The sequence below is a fragment of the Rana temporaria genome, chromosome 3 (genome assembly GCF_905171775.1).
Source record: "Rana temporaria chromosome 3, aRanTem1.1, whole genome shotgun sequence".
Classification (NCBI taxonomy): Eukaryota; Metazoa; Chordata; class Amphibia; order Anura; family Ranidae; genus Rana; species Rana temporaria.
Window position 1 is genome coordinate 91113324 of NC_053491.1, and position 17311 is coordinate 91130634.

Genomic DNA, 17311 nt, shown 5'->3' on the forward strand with positions numbered 1-17311 from the left:
AACACCCAGCTACGTTGGTAATTACAAACAACGGTACAACCACTACTATTTTCAATCCTGGAGATGGTCTTCGCTTACTTCATTCATGGGGAATTGTCCCTACTGCCCCTCCTGAAGACAGAAGAAACACAACAGGACCTCATTTCGACGGTCGACAACGTGAAGATTACCTCATAAAGAGGGGAAAATGATTTTCTCTTACGCTGTTCTCTCATCTGTTTTTCCTCCATCCCTCTCTCCCTTTTATATATTGCTATAGAAATATTTAATTATCTATACATCCCCCTAGTATCTGATATTTTACTCTGATTAATTTTATTTACTTCTCTGTTGAACACTGCCCCTATTCAGTCGGATAAATATTTTTCCCGGCTAATATGACATTTTAATGTTGGTGCTACACTCATCTTTCACCGAACTACATAGTATTTAGTTCTTTTTCTTTTTTGCGTATTGATACTTATAAGATACTATTTACAGCTTTGATATCATCCTAACTACTTAAGTTACTTAGTTTCTTTTATTTTGGTTTCACCTGTTTTTGTTTGATTTTCTTTTCTTTGTTTTGTTTATTGTTTTGGTTTTGTTTCTTTGTTTTAGTTTCTAAATTGCAGACATCACAGTGTGCTTGGTGACCCTGTGTTCCCTGACAGTGCATACTCTGGACGTCCAACTCTTTTGTACCACACTACATTGCCCGAAGGTGCTACAGATTTGTGAGTATTAAACAAAGGCACACACATACACTGTATAAAAATGTCTATCAACATTCTCTCTATTAATGTTAATGGTTTAAACCACCCAGCCAAAAGATGCTCAATGTGGAAAACTGCTCTATCCTATAAATGCGATGTTCTTTGCTTACAAGAAACACATTTCACCTACGATAACGCTCCACAATGTCACCACAAATCTTACCCTCATATTTTCAGAGCAGATTATTCCCGCAAACAGAGAGGTGTGTTGATAGCTATTCGCGACACTATAGATTTTGTACTTATAGACAAGTGTATTGACCCAGAAGGTAGATACATTATTTTAGTGTGCTCACTAGACAATGTTTTATACACACTGGTGAATATATATGCGCCCAATTTTAGACAAATGAAATTTCATAAAGCTACAATGAACAGAATCAAAAACATACAAAAGGGTCATCTTTTAATTTGCGGAGATTTTAACCTAATACCTGATATTAACATTGATTCATCGTCCAGTACCAAAAGATTTGCATCTCCTCTCTCTTCCTTTTTGTCAGACAATGGACTGTATGACATTTGGAGGTGTCACCATGCGTCTGAAAGAGACTACACATTCCATTCCTCCCGCCACAACACATACACCCGTATTGATCTATTTGTTTCAGACAAGTGGCTATTACAGAATGTATTAGATTCTCACATTTATACTGCTACATGGTCAGACCATGCCCCTATCAGTATCAGATTAAAAAATGTGAATTCCAACAACAAATCTTACCTGTGGCGTATTAACAATTTTTTATTACAGCTACCTGAAAATATAAAACACATCTCTCAAAAATTGATCGACTTCTTTTCAGATAACAAAGGATCAGTGACTGATCCAAATGTGTTATGGAATGCCCATAAGGCTTTTATACGTGGACTATTTATACAGCTTGGTTCTAAAGCAAAGAAATTAAAAACCTCTAAGATAGAGGAATTAACTAAAAAATTAAATGATGTTGATTCAGAAAACAAAATTAATCCCTCCTCCAATCTTAAATCCCAACTGTATAAACTAAGACACAGTCTGAGATCTGTTCTAATGGAATCTTACGACATCAAAATTAAAAAACTGAAAGCACGCTCATATATCGCAAACAATAAAGCTGGTAAATTATTAGCTAACCGTATTAAAGGCTATAGACAGAAATCTAGAATACCTCATTTATTTGACCCTATTACACAAGACAAAATTATCAATCCCCAACTTATTGCAGACTCATTCAGCTCTTACTATGGAGGACTATACAACCTCTCAGACGACGATACCACTCACCAACCAACCACCAATGAAATTCAAACTTTTTTATCGCACGTTAATTTGCCTTGTTTAACAGATGACCAACTTATGAAATTAAATAGTCCATTCAATAACTCTGAAATCCTTTTAGCTATCGACTCTTTACCCAAAGCCAAGACACCAGGCCCAGATGGATACTCCAATGAATATTTTAAGATTTTTAAACGATTGCTTGTGCCCCACATGCAGGAAATGTTTAACCTATCGGCCTCCCAATCTTTGTTCCCCGAGGAAATGCTATCTGCAATAGTAGTAACCTTGCCCAAACCAGGTAAAGAACCAACTAGCCCTCAAAACTTTCGCCCCATATCTCTCCTAAATACCGATTTAAAAATCTATGCTAAAATACTAGCTAATAGAATAGTTGACCTGCTCCCTAACCTTATCAATATTGACCAGACAGGCTTCACCAAAGGTCGCCAAACATCTGACGCGACTAGAAGATTGATAGACGTCATCCACCATGCAAATACATCCAGAACGCCTTCTCTGCTCCTATCATTGGACGCGGAGAAGGCGTTTGATAGGGTCAATTGGTCATACCTATCGCTGACTCTACAGAAATTCGGCTTTAATGGCTTTATACTTAAAGCAATTCTAGCCCTTTACTCAAACCCTACAGCACGTGTCTTCAACTCTAATATGCTATCCAAACCTTTCCGTATCACCAATGGAACTAGACAGGGCTGCCCGTTATCCCCCCTAATATTTAACCTAATGATCGAACCCCTAGCGGAACATATTAGATCTAGTCTAGCAGTATCAGGTATTTCTATTGGCGATCGTATTCACAAGATCAGCCTTTTTGCGGACGATATAATACTAATACTATCATCCCCTTTTTCTTCTCTTATGGAAGTTCGAAAAATCTTAAACTGGTTTAGCATAGTTTCATTCTACAAAATCAATGACAAGAAATCTCACGCCATGGATATAGGTATTGATGCTGTGACGAATAATCTGCTTCAGCACCAATTCCCTTACTCTTGGGCAGAACACAGTATTCCATATCTTGGCATTCACCTATCCAGGAACACTAAATCTCTATTTACACACAATTACATACCCCTTAAAAAAAAATTGCAAATCGACTTATCAAATCTGAGCAAACATGAGTTTTCCTGGTGGGGTAGGATATCTGCCTTCAAAATGATGCACTTACCTCAGGTACTGTATCTATTTAGATGTTTACCCATACCCATACCCATCCACTTCTTCAAATCTTTACAATCAATCCTTTCTAAGTTTATTTGGAAGGGAAAAAGGTCAAGATGTGCCCATTATAAATTAATCAAACACAAGATGTGGGGAGGAGCGGGATATGTTGATTTTCGAGATTATTTTCATTCCTCTATATTATCCCAAATGAAAGAATGGTTTTGTCACTCTCCAACTACGTCTTGGGGTCAGATTGAGTCCTCCTATTGCTGTCATGGTCCTACCTATTTATGGCTGTTTGGCGCATACATAGGGATTAAAATCCCTACACAACTTCCTCCCACAATGAAAGTTTCCATTAATACATGGCTCACAGTCTTAAAATCGGTAGACTCTTCAGTATCCAACCACATAGCTAATATACCCTTGAATGTACTACGACTGATTTTGAAATATGTTCCACTAGATCTTTGGGGAAATCACGGTATTGAGTTCGTTCGCGACCTGTATAATGATAAGGGTGTGATTAAATCATTCCAATCCATACAATCTGAATTTAATCTGCCATTATCCTATATGGATCACTTCTCTCTCATATCAAAATGCTTGCAAAAATTGACCATAAAAGATATACACATACAATCTTCAATGTGGTCTTATCTCTCTTCACCTGAACCTAGGAAGAGAGGTATCACCATTTTTTATAATTTGTTACAAGAAAAGCAGAAATTTTCAAAAACCTCCTCTCACTTACAGTGGGAATCAGATTTAGACCAGTCATTTACAGATGACCAATGGCGTATAGCTTGCAGATTCAACCAATCATCCACTAAGTGTACTTCCCTATGGGAACTAGCAATCAAAATCACTTTACGGTGGTATTATACCCCGGATATTGTATCTAAATTTGGTAACGAACACTCAAACAAATGCTGGAGGTTATGCGGACTTAAGGGCGACTTACTACATATTTTATGGGGCTGCCCTTTGCTTACAAAGTATTGGAAGGCAGTATTTGCAATTATTTCTGTTTTATCGGGCACTCAGATTACCCCTAACCCCGCCTTAGCTTTGCTTTCTTTGGGCATTGAAAACTTTGTATTGAACCTCAGACATTCCATTGTCCATATTCTTATGGCTGCCAGGCTTTCCATTACGAGAAAGTGGAAAGATCCGTTTCCACCTTGTATACTGGATGTTATTGATTTGACTAATTTACATTACACATATGAGAAAATGATGGCAGTACCTTTGCTTACTCTTCCTACACATACTTTATCATGGGCACCTTGGAAAAAATGGTACGAAAACAACATATAGACTTCGGTGCTTGTCCTCTTCTTGATACTGCTGTTGTTTGTGTTATCATTTACGGATCTTGAGGCCCTAAATCTCTCTTTCAGATAGAGTAAGACCCGTGATAGTTTAATGTTCTTTTATTGTATATGTTTCCAAATTAATATTACATACACCTAGGGCCTATTGTAATTGAAGTAATATTGTACATTTCTTTATCTTAAAAGATTTATCTTCACTGATCGTTTGCAAAACCTTTCATAAGCTCATTTATGTTGTCCAAACCAAATACTGTATAATTCTATGCATGCTTATTATCTCTACTTACTTCCATTGATACATGTGATTTTTGTAAATGTTTAATTAAAACCCAATAAAAATTTATTGATGAAAAAAAAAAATTAAGAGCATGACACAACTGCAAATCTACCAAGACATGGCCGTTCTCCTAATCTGAAAGGCCGGTCAAGAAGAGCAATAATCAGAGAAGCAGCCAAGAGGTAACTCTGGAGGAGCTGCAGAGATCCACAGCTCAGGTGGGAGAATCTGTCCACAGGACAACTATTAGTCGTGGACAAATCTGGCCTTTATGGAAGAGTGGCAAGAAGAAAGCCATTGTTGAAAGAAAGTCATAAGAAGTCCCGTTTGCAGTTTGCAAAAAGCCATGTGGGGGACACAGCAAACATGTGGAAGAAGATGCTCCGATCAGATGAGACCAAAATTTAACTTTTGGGCTTAAAAAGCAAAAAGCTATGTGTGGCGGAATAATAACACTGCACATCACCCTAATCACACCATCCCCACAGCAGGGACAGGGAACCTGGTCAGAGTTGATGTGAAGATGGATGGAGCCAAATACAGGGCAAGAAAACATTTTAGAGTCTACAAAAGACTTGAGACTGGGGTGGAGGTTCACCTTCCAGCAGGACAACGACCCTAAACATACAGCCAGAGCTACAATGGAATGGTTTAGAGCATGGGTTGACAAATTTGCTTGGAATCTAGGAGCCAGCTAAAAAAGTTAGGAGCCAGAAAACGCGCCCCGTCCCTACGAGCTTGCGCGCAGAAGCGAACACATACGTGAGCAGCGCCCGCATATGTAAACGGTGTTCAAACCACACATGTGAGGTATCGCCGCGATTGGTAGAGCGAGAGCAATAATTCTAGCTCTAGACCTCCTCTAACTCAAAACATGCAACCTGTAGAGTTTTTTTTAAACGTCGCCTATGGAGATTTTAAAGGGTAAAAGTTTGACGCCATTCCACGAGCGGACGTAATTTTGAAGCGTGACATGTTGGGTATCAATTTACTCGGCGTAACATTATCTTTCATAATATTAAAAAAAATGGGCATAACTTTACTGTTGTCTTATTTTTTAATTTAAAAAAGTGTAATTGTTTCCCAAAAAAAGTGCGCTTGCAAGACCGCTGCGCAAATACGGCGTGACAGAAAGTATTGCAACGATCGCCATTTTATTCTCTAGGGTGTTAGGATAAAAAATATATATAATGTTTGGGGGTTCTAATTAGAGGGAAGAAGATGGCAGTGAAAATGTTGAAAAATTACATTAGAATTGCTGTTTAACTTGTAATACCAACGGCCACCACCAGATGGCGCCAGATTACACATCTGGTGGTAATAACTTGTAATACCAACGGCCACCACCAGATGGCGCCAGATTACACATCTGGTGGTAATAACTTGTAATACCAACGGCTCACCACCAGATGGGGCCAGCTCAAAAAAAAAAAAAAAAAAAAAAAAAAAAAATTTTTTTTGCCCCCCCTTCCAAGCCAAGTCGCCAGGACCCTATTTCTAGCCGCCATGGCGACCTGGCGCCCGGGATTTGTCGAGCCCTGGTTTAGAGCAAAGCATATTCATGCGTAAGCATGGCCCAGTCAAAGTCTAGACCTAAATCCAATTGAGAATCTGTCGGAAGAATTGAAAATTGCTGTTCACAGACGCTCTCCATCCAATCTGACAGAGCTTGAGCTATTTTGCAAAAGAAGAATGGGCAAAAATGTCACTCTAGCTGGTAGGGACATATACAAAAAGACTTGCAGCTGTAATTGCAGCAAAAGGTGGTTCTACAAAGTATTGACTGAGGGGGGCTGAATACAAATGCACGCCACACTTTTCACATAATTATTTGTAAAAGATGTTTTAAACCATTTATCATTTTCCTTCCACTTCACAGTTATGTACCACTTTGTGTTGGTCTATCACAATAAAATACATTTTTGTTTTGGTTGTAACATGACAAAATGTGGAAAATTTCAAGGGGTGTGAATACTTTTTCAAGGTACTGTATATACAATAAAACCAGCACACAGAAGTCTATGATATAATTTACATATATTGCTTACAGATAGCACAACATTCAGCAATCATTCAATTACCTGAAAGCCTTGTAGATTGGCCGGTACCAGCACACAAAGGCACAAGGTGTGAACATAACAAACCATAGGATAGACAGGCCAAAATCGACACCACCTGTGGCTGAGTTACTGGTGAAATACGCCAAGCAGGCCAGAAGATTGAGGAAAAGAGTGAATCCATGAACTTTAGGGAAAGAAGAAAAATAAAAGGTTATATAAAACCATTCATTACCTGTTGTGTTCAGAGAATTCAACAGTTGACAATCTACATTAGCACCTATCTTCATTAATATTAGAGCAAATCTTCCATAGCTGTACTACAAAGCCCCCTTGAGCACATAAATATCAGGAAATTGATCGTAATGGGCCAGATCCACGTAGATCGGCGTAATTTTAAGCAGGCGTAGCGTATCGTAGTTACGCCGCCGCTACTTTGAGAGGCAAGTGCTGTATTCACAAAGCACTTGCGTCTAAAGTTACGGCGGCGTATCGTAAATGTGTCGGCGTAAGGGCGCGGAATTCAAATGACAAAGATGTGGGCGTGTTTTATGTTAATTCAACTTGACCCCACGTAATTGACGTTTTTTTTAACGTCGCATGCGCCGTCCATGGGGGTATCCCAGTGCGCATGCTCGAAATCACATCGCAAATAGTCAATGCTTTCGACGTGAACGTAATTTACGCAAAGCCCTATTCACGAACGTTTTACGCAAACGACGTACACAACGGAAAATTCGACGCTGGCCCTGACGTCCATACTTAACATTGCGTACGCCTCATAGACCCATGGGTAACATTACGCCGAAAAAAGCCTTATGTAAACGACGTAAAAAAATGCGCCGGCCGGACGTACGTTTCGAGAATCGGCGCATCTAGCCAATTTGCATACTCTACGCGGAAATCAACGGAAGCGCTACCTAGCGGCCAGCGTAAATATGCACCTAAGATCTGACGGCGTACTAAGACGTACGTCAGTCGGATCTAGCCCCCATTCAGTCGTATCTTGTTTTGTGGATACAAAACAAAGATACGACGGGGCATCCTAGAAGTTACGCGCCGTATCAATAGATACACCGACGTAACTTCTTTGTGGATCTGGCCCTAAATGTCCACTTCAACTGTGTGTTCAAACATTACCCAAAATGTAACCACATACTTCCCTCACCCCCTCAAAAGAATGTCCCAGCATTATTTTTGATGATAAATGATAAACAGTTTTTAATACTCCTAGTGACATCAATATGTTTTTTAAAATTCTTGCAGAGGCAGCTACTAGGAGACAATGACACATGCACACCCACAAGAACTACATCTCCCAAGAGCTCTTTCTCTAAAGACTCTTAGGGCAGGATCACGGTTTTGCTGGGAAAAAAAAATCAATGTATTCACATTCAGAGAGAGAGTAGACTTTTGCAGTCCACCAGACACCGTATTGACAACTTTGCTTGGGATTTTAGCTAATGAGAGAGAGAGAGAGAGAGAGAGAGAGAGAGAGAGAGAGACCTGGATGAGCAGTCGACTGTGCACATTACTGCATCCAGATCGGGCTCAGATAAGTATTAGCGCATAAGTATTAGCATAGAATGCATGAAGGTAAGAAAAACTTTAACCATTAGAACCACTTTAACTACTTAAATTCAAAATACTTACACATCCATAGGTAGTAAAGCATTTTACAGACACGTTGGTAATCTGCTGGGATGTCTGCAGAGAAGTCCTGGTAGAAGCAAGGCTTGATCGGGCACTTTGTAGGTAGAGGGGGCCAGTTATTCTGTCTTACTGCAGAAAAGAAAAAAAAAAGTATTGTCTTTATTGGCACAAGTTTTTACTTTCAGGGATCAGAAAGAAATTAGAGAAATTTACATTTGTAACAAAGGATCTTTACAAGCGGGGGTGGTAAGAACCGGACGATCATGTATAACCTTGGACAGAGGCGTGGCTGTGGATGTGGTATACCTGGATTTTGCAAAAGCGTTCGATACAGTTCCGCACACACGGCTCATGTGTAAGGTAAAGTCTACAGGATTGGATATATCAGTTTGTAAATGGATAGAAAACTGGCTAAAAGACAGAATTCAGAGAGTCGTGGTTAATTATTCATACTCTGAATGGTCTAAGGTTATCAGTGGTGTACCCCAAGGTTCAGTGCTGGGACCCTCACTTTTCAATATATTTATAAATGATATTGGGTTTGAGATCAAAAGTAACATTTCTGTCTTTGCAGATGACACCAAGCTATGCAGTGGAATAACGTCCTTGCAGGATGTCGCCAATTTACAAGCCGACCTCAATGCTCTGTCTAATTGGGCGACTAAGTGGCAGATGAGGTTTAATGTAGATAAATGTAAAGTTATGCACTTGGGGGCTAAGAATATGCATGCATCATACATACTAGGGGGAGTACAACTGGGGGGATCTGTAGTGGAGAAGGATCTGGGGGTTTTGGTAGATCATAAGCTAAATAATAGTATGCAATGCCAAGCTGCGGTTTCCAAAGCGAGCAAAGTCCTTTCTTGTATTAAGAGAGGTATGGACTCCAGAGACAGAGATATAATTTTGCCCCTGTACAAATCATTAGTAAGACCTCATCTGGAATATGCAGTTCAGTTTTGGGCTCCAGTTCTCAAAAATGATTTTGGGGAACTGGGGAAAGTGCAGAGAAGGGCAACCAAACTGATAAGAGGAATGGAGGAGCTCAGCTATGAGGAAAGATTAGAAGAACTGAATTTATTCACTCTTGAGAAGAGGAGATTAAGGGGGGAAATGATCAACATGTACAAATATATAAGCGGTCCATATAGTGAACTTGGTGTTGAGTTATTCACTTTACGGTCAACACGGAGGACAAGGGGGCACTCTTTACGTCTAGAGGAAAAGAGATTTCACCTCCAAGTACGGAAAGGTTTCTTCACAGTAAGAGCTGTGAAGATGTGGAACAGACTCCCTCCAGAGGTGGTTCTGGCCAGCTCAGTAAAGTGCTTTAAGAAAGGCCTGGATTCTTTCCTAAATGTACAGAATATAACTGGGTACTGACATTTATAGGTAAAGTTGATCCGGGGAATATCCGATTGCCTCATGGGGGGGGGATCAGGAAGGAATTTTTTCCCCTACTGTAGCAAATTGGATCATGCTTTGCTGGGGTTTTTTGCCTTCCTCTGGATCAACTGTGGGTATAGAATTGGGTATATGTGATTGTACGATATTGTTATTGTTTTATTTCTTATGGTTGGACTTGTGTCTTTTTTCAACCTGACTAACTATGTAACCACCGATTGGCTGTCACATGATCGGGAGCCAGTCCCAGTGGGAAGTGAGAGACAGAGAGCTGTCAGGGGACACACAGTGAGAACAGAAAGCCCCGTTACCCAGAGATGCATATGTGCAGTGTGTGGGCATTAAAGCTCACCCCCTTTGCTGACGCACATATGCATTACATAGATGGCAAGGGATTCAAGTAATCATGTCTGAGCAGAGACGAGGAAACGTAGAGCATATTCCAATCTCTTTTGGCACTTTCAGCTATGGCTCCAATGCCATATTATTGAAAAAACATAACAAAGACCGCAAATCATAAAGCTCAGCAGATAACAAATTCAATACTTCAGGCTCACAGTGCAAGATAGCAGCACAAACCTTGTAAAGAGATTAGCACAGCTCTCTAGTCCATAACGGAATATCAAATATTAAGGGAAGCAATATACATTATTGGTCACAGACTAGACATTTCAGATAAGGCCGAGTAATTCATTCCTTTGTTCACATAGAATATTCAATGCAAGATATTGTTTTATTATTCAAAAATACCTTTTATTAAAATACACAGCATACATTCTGGTACATTACAAAATGTGATTGTAGCAGTATCAACATTACAGAATTTAATTTGTACTTTGTTCTTGGTATGCCAACATAAGCAAATTACTGACAGTGTAGTAAAATGTTATTAAAGAGGGGTTCCAGCCTGTAAAACAAAAATAAATAAATAAATATAATAAAAGTCAGCAGCTACAAATACCATAGCTTCTAACTTTTATTATAAAGGACAATTACCTGTCCAGGGATCCCGTGATGTTGGCACCCCAGGCCGATTCGCCCATTGGCTTTGGGTGCAGGCGCCGGCATTGCAAGGGAAACCAGCAGTGAAGCCATCAGGATGGGGGAGGGGCCTGACATGACACAGATCACTGTGTGGTATTCTCACCAGGAAGAGGGAGCGGGTACCTATCAGAACCATGCACCCGCTCTCCCCCCCAAAAGTGACAGGGGGGGTGCAAACAAGTGGAGCTTTACCTTTGGGTGGAGCTCTGCTTTACGATTTAGGTTTCCCTGGGTATAATGGTAAAACAAAATCATTTAATAAAGTATCAAATCCTAAACTAAACTTGTGTGGCACGGTTACCGCAATCGGAGCTGTGGAGTTTTTTTTTTTTACAATTTTGCTTTGCTTTTTAGATTGGCTTCTAAAATCAGACAACTTAAACAATATACAGGGAATGTCTACGATTAAGTTGTCAGAAACATGATAGGGAACTGCTAAGGGACATAGGAGGATTGAGCGATTACTTCAAGTGGATTGCAAAAATAACCAATTTGTTACATATTTTATTATAATTAGAAGTTCAAATATATATATATATATCTTATATAAAAAGCACAATCTGTGTGTATGGTAAAGTAGAATTATTATCTATCCTTCATTGGGAGATAACCGGCAGAAGAGCTTGTATCCAGAGTTTAGCTAAAAGCTTTGTGGAAGAAAAAAAAAATGTAATAAAAAATAAATAAGTGATACTTGTAGAAAAGTACGGTTATTAAGTGTCAAGGTCAGGCATGTTAAATATTCCCAGAAAACAGACATTTGAGTCCAAAGCTTCATGCAAGATATTACATCACGTGTTATTCAGATTACTAGGATAGCAAAACGTGAACCTATCTGAGCAGGGCAAAACAGCCTATCACTATAAAGTCCATTGTGGAAGAAAGGGAAAGTTTACAGAAATTAGAAATTTACAAAGCTCTGATCAAATAATGAAAACTTCAGGAAGTGCTTAAAGTGGAGCTCCACCCTAATGTGGAACTTCCTCTCATCGGATTCCTCCCTCCCTCCGGTGCCACAATTGGGGGGGGGGGGGGGGGGGTGGTCACAACAGGATACCCGACTTTGACAGGCATCTTTTCCCAATTCCGGGGCCGTGACGTCACCGCAGGGCTTCCTCCCCTGGCCACCGGGGTAATAGGAGAGAGGAGCGGGACCTTGCGCAATAAGGCTACACTGCCGGCTTCCCTTACCAGCAATGGCGGCGGCGCCATTGGCTCGCGCTGCTGTCAATCACATCCAATGACGCGGCGTGCCGGGTGATACAGTGAGCGGCTATGGCCGCCGGCTGTATCATGGGAGCGCGCTCGCAAGCACTTAACAGCATGCGAGCACACCCCCATAACAATGCCACCGACGCCCCCCCCCCCCCACGTTTTGGCACCCGGAGCAGACCGCCTGCCCCCGCTCCCACTTGGTATGCCCCTGCTGATGATGTTTTGATGGGAATACCAACTGATCTTTGTATTCCTCTTGAATAGTCAAACACAGATATTCACAGAAACGCTGCCTACAAAATACAACCATGCCTAAAAGACTAAAATAATACAAAGTGTACTTACAGTTAATATTTACATTCCTCATTTCCTTCTCCTTCCTCTCAATTTCAGCTGCTTTCCTGTCCAATTCTTCCTGTTGCTGAAGGAGGCCAGCTTGTGCAGCCATTGCTACTGCCTATAGAGATAAACACATAAGCAAATATTAGAGGGAAAAGTAAGCAATTTCCCCTTATTCCATTTTCAAAGTTTGGAAACACTTCAAGATCAATGATGCTCTCCAAAGTACAGTAACCTGTAGAAACAAATATGGTTTCTTTTTTCTGAAGTTAGATCAGGGATAGATGAATGCTGATTGAATGATGGCACACTGCGCTTTACCTTAAGTAAGCCTATTAAAAGTAGAACTAAATACTTAAAGAGTTACTCCACCGGTAATATTTATTTATTATATATATATATATATATATATATATATATATATATATATATATATATATATATATATATATATATATATATATATACACACATACATACACACACACACACACACATACATACACACACACACACACACACACATATACATACACACACACACACACACACACACAATTGCTACACAAGCCATATTCAAACTGAATGCTATTAACCCTTAACGCAGGCACCTCACGACCCTTTACAGGGTTTTCTGATGCTGGGACGAGGTTTATGATCATGTGACCACCTTGATTGGCGGTCACATGATTGGAAATCGCCCCGGGAGCATGCATTCTCGACATAGGTTTGTTTACATTTTGGTACGCAAATACGCCCGGGATTAAGATCCACCCACCGAGAAGCAGCATATTTGCTTACTTTTGACATGAAGAGGTTAAACATTAAATTTCCTGTTTAATCTTCTCTTCTGTGAAATTCAATATGGCAACCTGGAGTCTTTCTATACGCAGTTGGTGTACAGAACTTCCCCAGAAATGTAATTTCCCGCTTGTGTGATTGCATGTTGGTCTGCGTTAAGGTACAAGTATATTTTTAAGCCTTCTCTGCAATAGGAAATATATTTTTTTTTGCAAGATACTATAAGGGTTAAATTACTTCTAAAGGGATGCAGACGCTGCAGCTTTCCTCATTAGAATGCTAAACTGCATCAGCTGATTATATTGAATAGAGACAAGGAAACATACAGCTTTATTAAGAACAGAAACAGGTAGGAACCCACTACACAATTTGTTAAAATCCTTGACAAGTATTTTGATTCCCCCAGATGATATTTACTGGGAAATAAATAAATAAAACCAACAAACAAAGTGGAGTTGCTCTTTTAAAACAAGAAAAGCCCCCCCCCAAAAAATAAAGAAATGGTAGGGAGGTAGAGTTTTTTGGTAGAAGAGACATGCACCAAAGCAATAGGATAGAATTAGAGAAGCGACATGCAGTGTTCGCTCCTGACATCTGTAAAATGCTGACAATGTAGCTGGGGGCTGGGACGATACCAAGCCAGCATGCATGGGTAGGAGTTGCATCACCACTGCCCACCGAAACAAAAGAAAAAGGTACCGGTAGTAGCAGAGGAAATTATGGCATTAGAAGGGGACAGAACAGCAATGGGATCACAGAACTGTCAGCACTGGGTAGAGGTAGTTTTGCCAAAATGGACAAGTGTTTTAGAGTATCCAGGCTGTGTCCTGTACTGCAAGATTAAGATACGTACTTTTACTTACCTGACACTCCACTCCCACAGACTCCCTCCAGACTATAAGACCGGTGCCCTCAGCCTCTTCTGCCCTGTGGCAGTCTGGCAGCTGCATGTCCTCTGACATCTTCAAGTCAAATGTGGGGGGTGGGGCCATAGCCCTGCATTAGACTTGAGGATGCTGAGGGACAGTCAACAAGTCGGAATGTAGATAAGAGGAGAAGACCTGCTCCTGGGGAGGGAGCAGTGGATTAAATAAATAAATGTGCTTTTTCTGACACTCTAGACTTAAAGGGACACTAAAGGTTCCCTTTAATTTTTTTTTTAAATAACAAACATGTTATACTTACCTCCACTGTGCAGCTAGTTTTGCATAGAGTGGCTCGATCCTGGTCTTCTGGGGTCCCTCGGCGGCTGTCTCAGCTCCTCCCCGCAAGAACTCTCTCCCATGGGGGTTAGTTGTTGCGGGGGGCGCTCCCGTGATACAGCCTGCGGCCATAGCCACCGTCTGTATCACTCGCGCCCCCCGCATTATTGATTTGACAGCAGCGGGAGCCAATGGCTGTGCTGCCATCAATTAACCAATGAATGAGCCGAGAAGCCCGGACGTGAAGACAGCGTGTTCACGGCGCAGGACTTTCAAGGGGTCAGGCAAGTAAACGGGGGGGGTTTACTTATCCGCTAATCCTCTGATGTTTTTTCACCTTAATGCATAGAATGCATTAAAGCAGGAATAGGCAACCTTGGCCCTCCAGCTGTGGTAAAACTACAAGTCCCATGAGACTTTGCAAGACCCTGACAATCACAGACATGACTCCTAGAGGCAGAGGCATGATGGGATTTGTGGTTTCACCACAGCTGGAGAGCGGAGGTTGCCTACCCCTGCATTAAGGTGAAAAAACATGAACCTTTACAGCCCCTTTAAACAAGTATTTGACCTTCACAGTACAGGGGCAGCCCCACTACAAGGGAGGAGATAGGCTTTCAAGGTGAACCAAATCTTCACATACATTTAACTGTAATGCAGTCAGACTGCATAAACCATAATAAATGTGGGTGTCTTATTTGGTTATTGTACTACTGCAATGAAGCAAGGGTCAAAATGCCCTACGGTGGTGGCACACTGGAGATTTGTGCCTCTGGCACTCAGACGTGTCTCTTTTCACAGTGTTCCAATCATCAGGACTTTGCTCTTCTGTATTCACGGATGAAGCTCTATTTTTTATAGTCCGACACTTCTGGGAGTGTCAGAGGGTTTCTTGTCTGGACAAAAGCTGCTCCCCCTCCTAACCCTGATCTCATGTCCTGCAGAATTCCTGCACAATCTGAAAATGCAGCTTTCCTGTACAGAACCAATGACAGCCGACACTGGAATGTACAATGTAAATAATCTTGTTATCTAAATGCTTCACATACCTGGACTGTTTACATTGCACATATAAGTGTTGGTGGTCAGTAGTGATGTACAAGCAAACTGCCAATTCAGAAGAATTCTGTAGAATCAGACAGGGCTCACTGGCAGCTTGTCATGGTGCCTGCTCTTTTTATTACAGTAACACACATTTACCTGTGGTGATGGTTCTATGGATGGCTGAATAACAGCTGGCTGGGAAGGCATCACAGGCTGCACTGGAACCGTCTTCTGATTGGTCGTCTGTAGACAAAAAAAAGAAAAAAAAATCATAAGCAAGCTCTGCATGTTATCTCTTACCTCTACTATCTGGACATCTAAAGCACGTTTCAGATGTGGATAATACAAGTCAGAAAAAAAAAAAAAAAAAAGTTTAGTGACTCACACTGTGCCTAAAACGCATGCAGTCTGTAAAAAAAGTTCTTGCTGCTATACAGTCAAGTTTATAGAATGCAAATGTGTGTCCATGTTCACTATGGGGGGGGGGGGGGGGTTCTACATCGTGACAAAGCTTCATCCAATACTGCACCATGGCAAACTAAAGCCTGAACCATAGGTGTGCACAGCCTTTGGCATTAGGGTGTGCACCCCAAAGCTCAAACACACTCTACCGATCACTCACGATGTTCATTCAGGAAGGGAAGGGGCCCCTAAATGGATTATTTACTGGCCCCATCCCCACTCATCCTAAAACATCCACAGCAACAACCGGTGGGAGAGGGGGGAAGCCGGCAGTGCTGCGAGGGGGGAGCCAGGTCAGTAGGGGGAAACTGTTCTGCACAGGGCGATTAGGGTGTGCCCGGCACACCCTGTGCGCACGCCTATGCCCTGAACCTTTTTTAAAAGAGGATATCAAACAATTTTTGCTTTCCTTCAACCCATGGTAAAAAGGAAAAAAAAAAAAAAAAATTGATGGACTGCCTAACATCGGGTATGCAGGAGGGAACATTTTTAGGAATAGTTAGTTTTTACTACCACTTTCTCTGCTGAAGACAAACACTTTCCTTCCATGACATCGTATATATGGACCGATGCCGCTTTACTGCAGACATGCTCTTTTCTGTCATCACAATACATTGTAAAGATCAAGATCAGTGCTGCTCATCAATATAACCATAAATATTCAGCACTACTCTGATGAAACGGCCTGCAATGCTTTTACACCCATTAGATTAAAAACAAAAAAAAAACAAACACACCACAGGAAACAGGAAACCCTTTATACTTAGATGAACTCGCTGCATGAAAACAGAACAGCAACACCAGTGGAGGCGATAGAAGGGATAGAAATAAAATATAGTGACATTTCTCACCTCCTTTAGTTAATTTTTAGGAACATAACCAATGATAAGGAGATGAATGTTCCTTGAACAGAAGAAACAACTGGGCAAGAATCTGAATATCTGGCCTTACTCAATGACCCCGGGCCTAGGCTGTGCCCCTATAGTCCTCTCTTGCCAAGCATAGCTCGCCTCGTCTCCCATTTGCTCTGTTGAGAGCAAATAAAATAAAAACAAACACTCTGCATGGACAAAGCACAGGTTCACCTTCGTCATAAATGTACAGGCTTAGCTATACAAAAAGGTATGTAGCCTAAAGAGTGATGCAGCACATAATTATAAATTCATCTGAACTATCCTGCCAGTGAAGTCCATATCATGCAGCTTCATGTGATGGCGTGGTAACAATGCTGCACTGCTCTTGAATTCACAGCACCATTGCCACTCTAATGTA

General features: G+C 41.0%; 1 protein-coding gene across 1 annotated transcript in view; it reads right to left on the reverse strand.

Moving 5' to 3' along the window:
• The window catches only part of SCAMP2 (secretory carrier membrane protein 2), a 58544-nt gene that overhangs the window by 12905 nt on the left and 28328 nt on the right, over positions 1–17311 (reverse strand). Inside the window, exons 3-6 of the mRNA XM_040342965.1 lie at positions 15734–15820; positions 12537–12648; positions 8529–8657; positions 6900–7062 (exon numbers count right to left, since the gene is read on the reverse strand). Coding sequence (XP_040198899.1) covers positions 6900–7062; positions 8529–8657; positions 12537–12648; positions 15734–15820 — 491 coding nt within the window. The remainder of the gene's footprint in view (positions 1–6899; positions 7063–8528; positions 8658–12536; positions 12649–15733; positions 15821–17311) is intronic.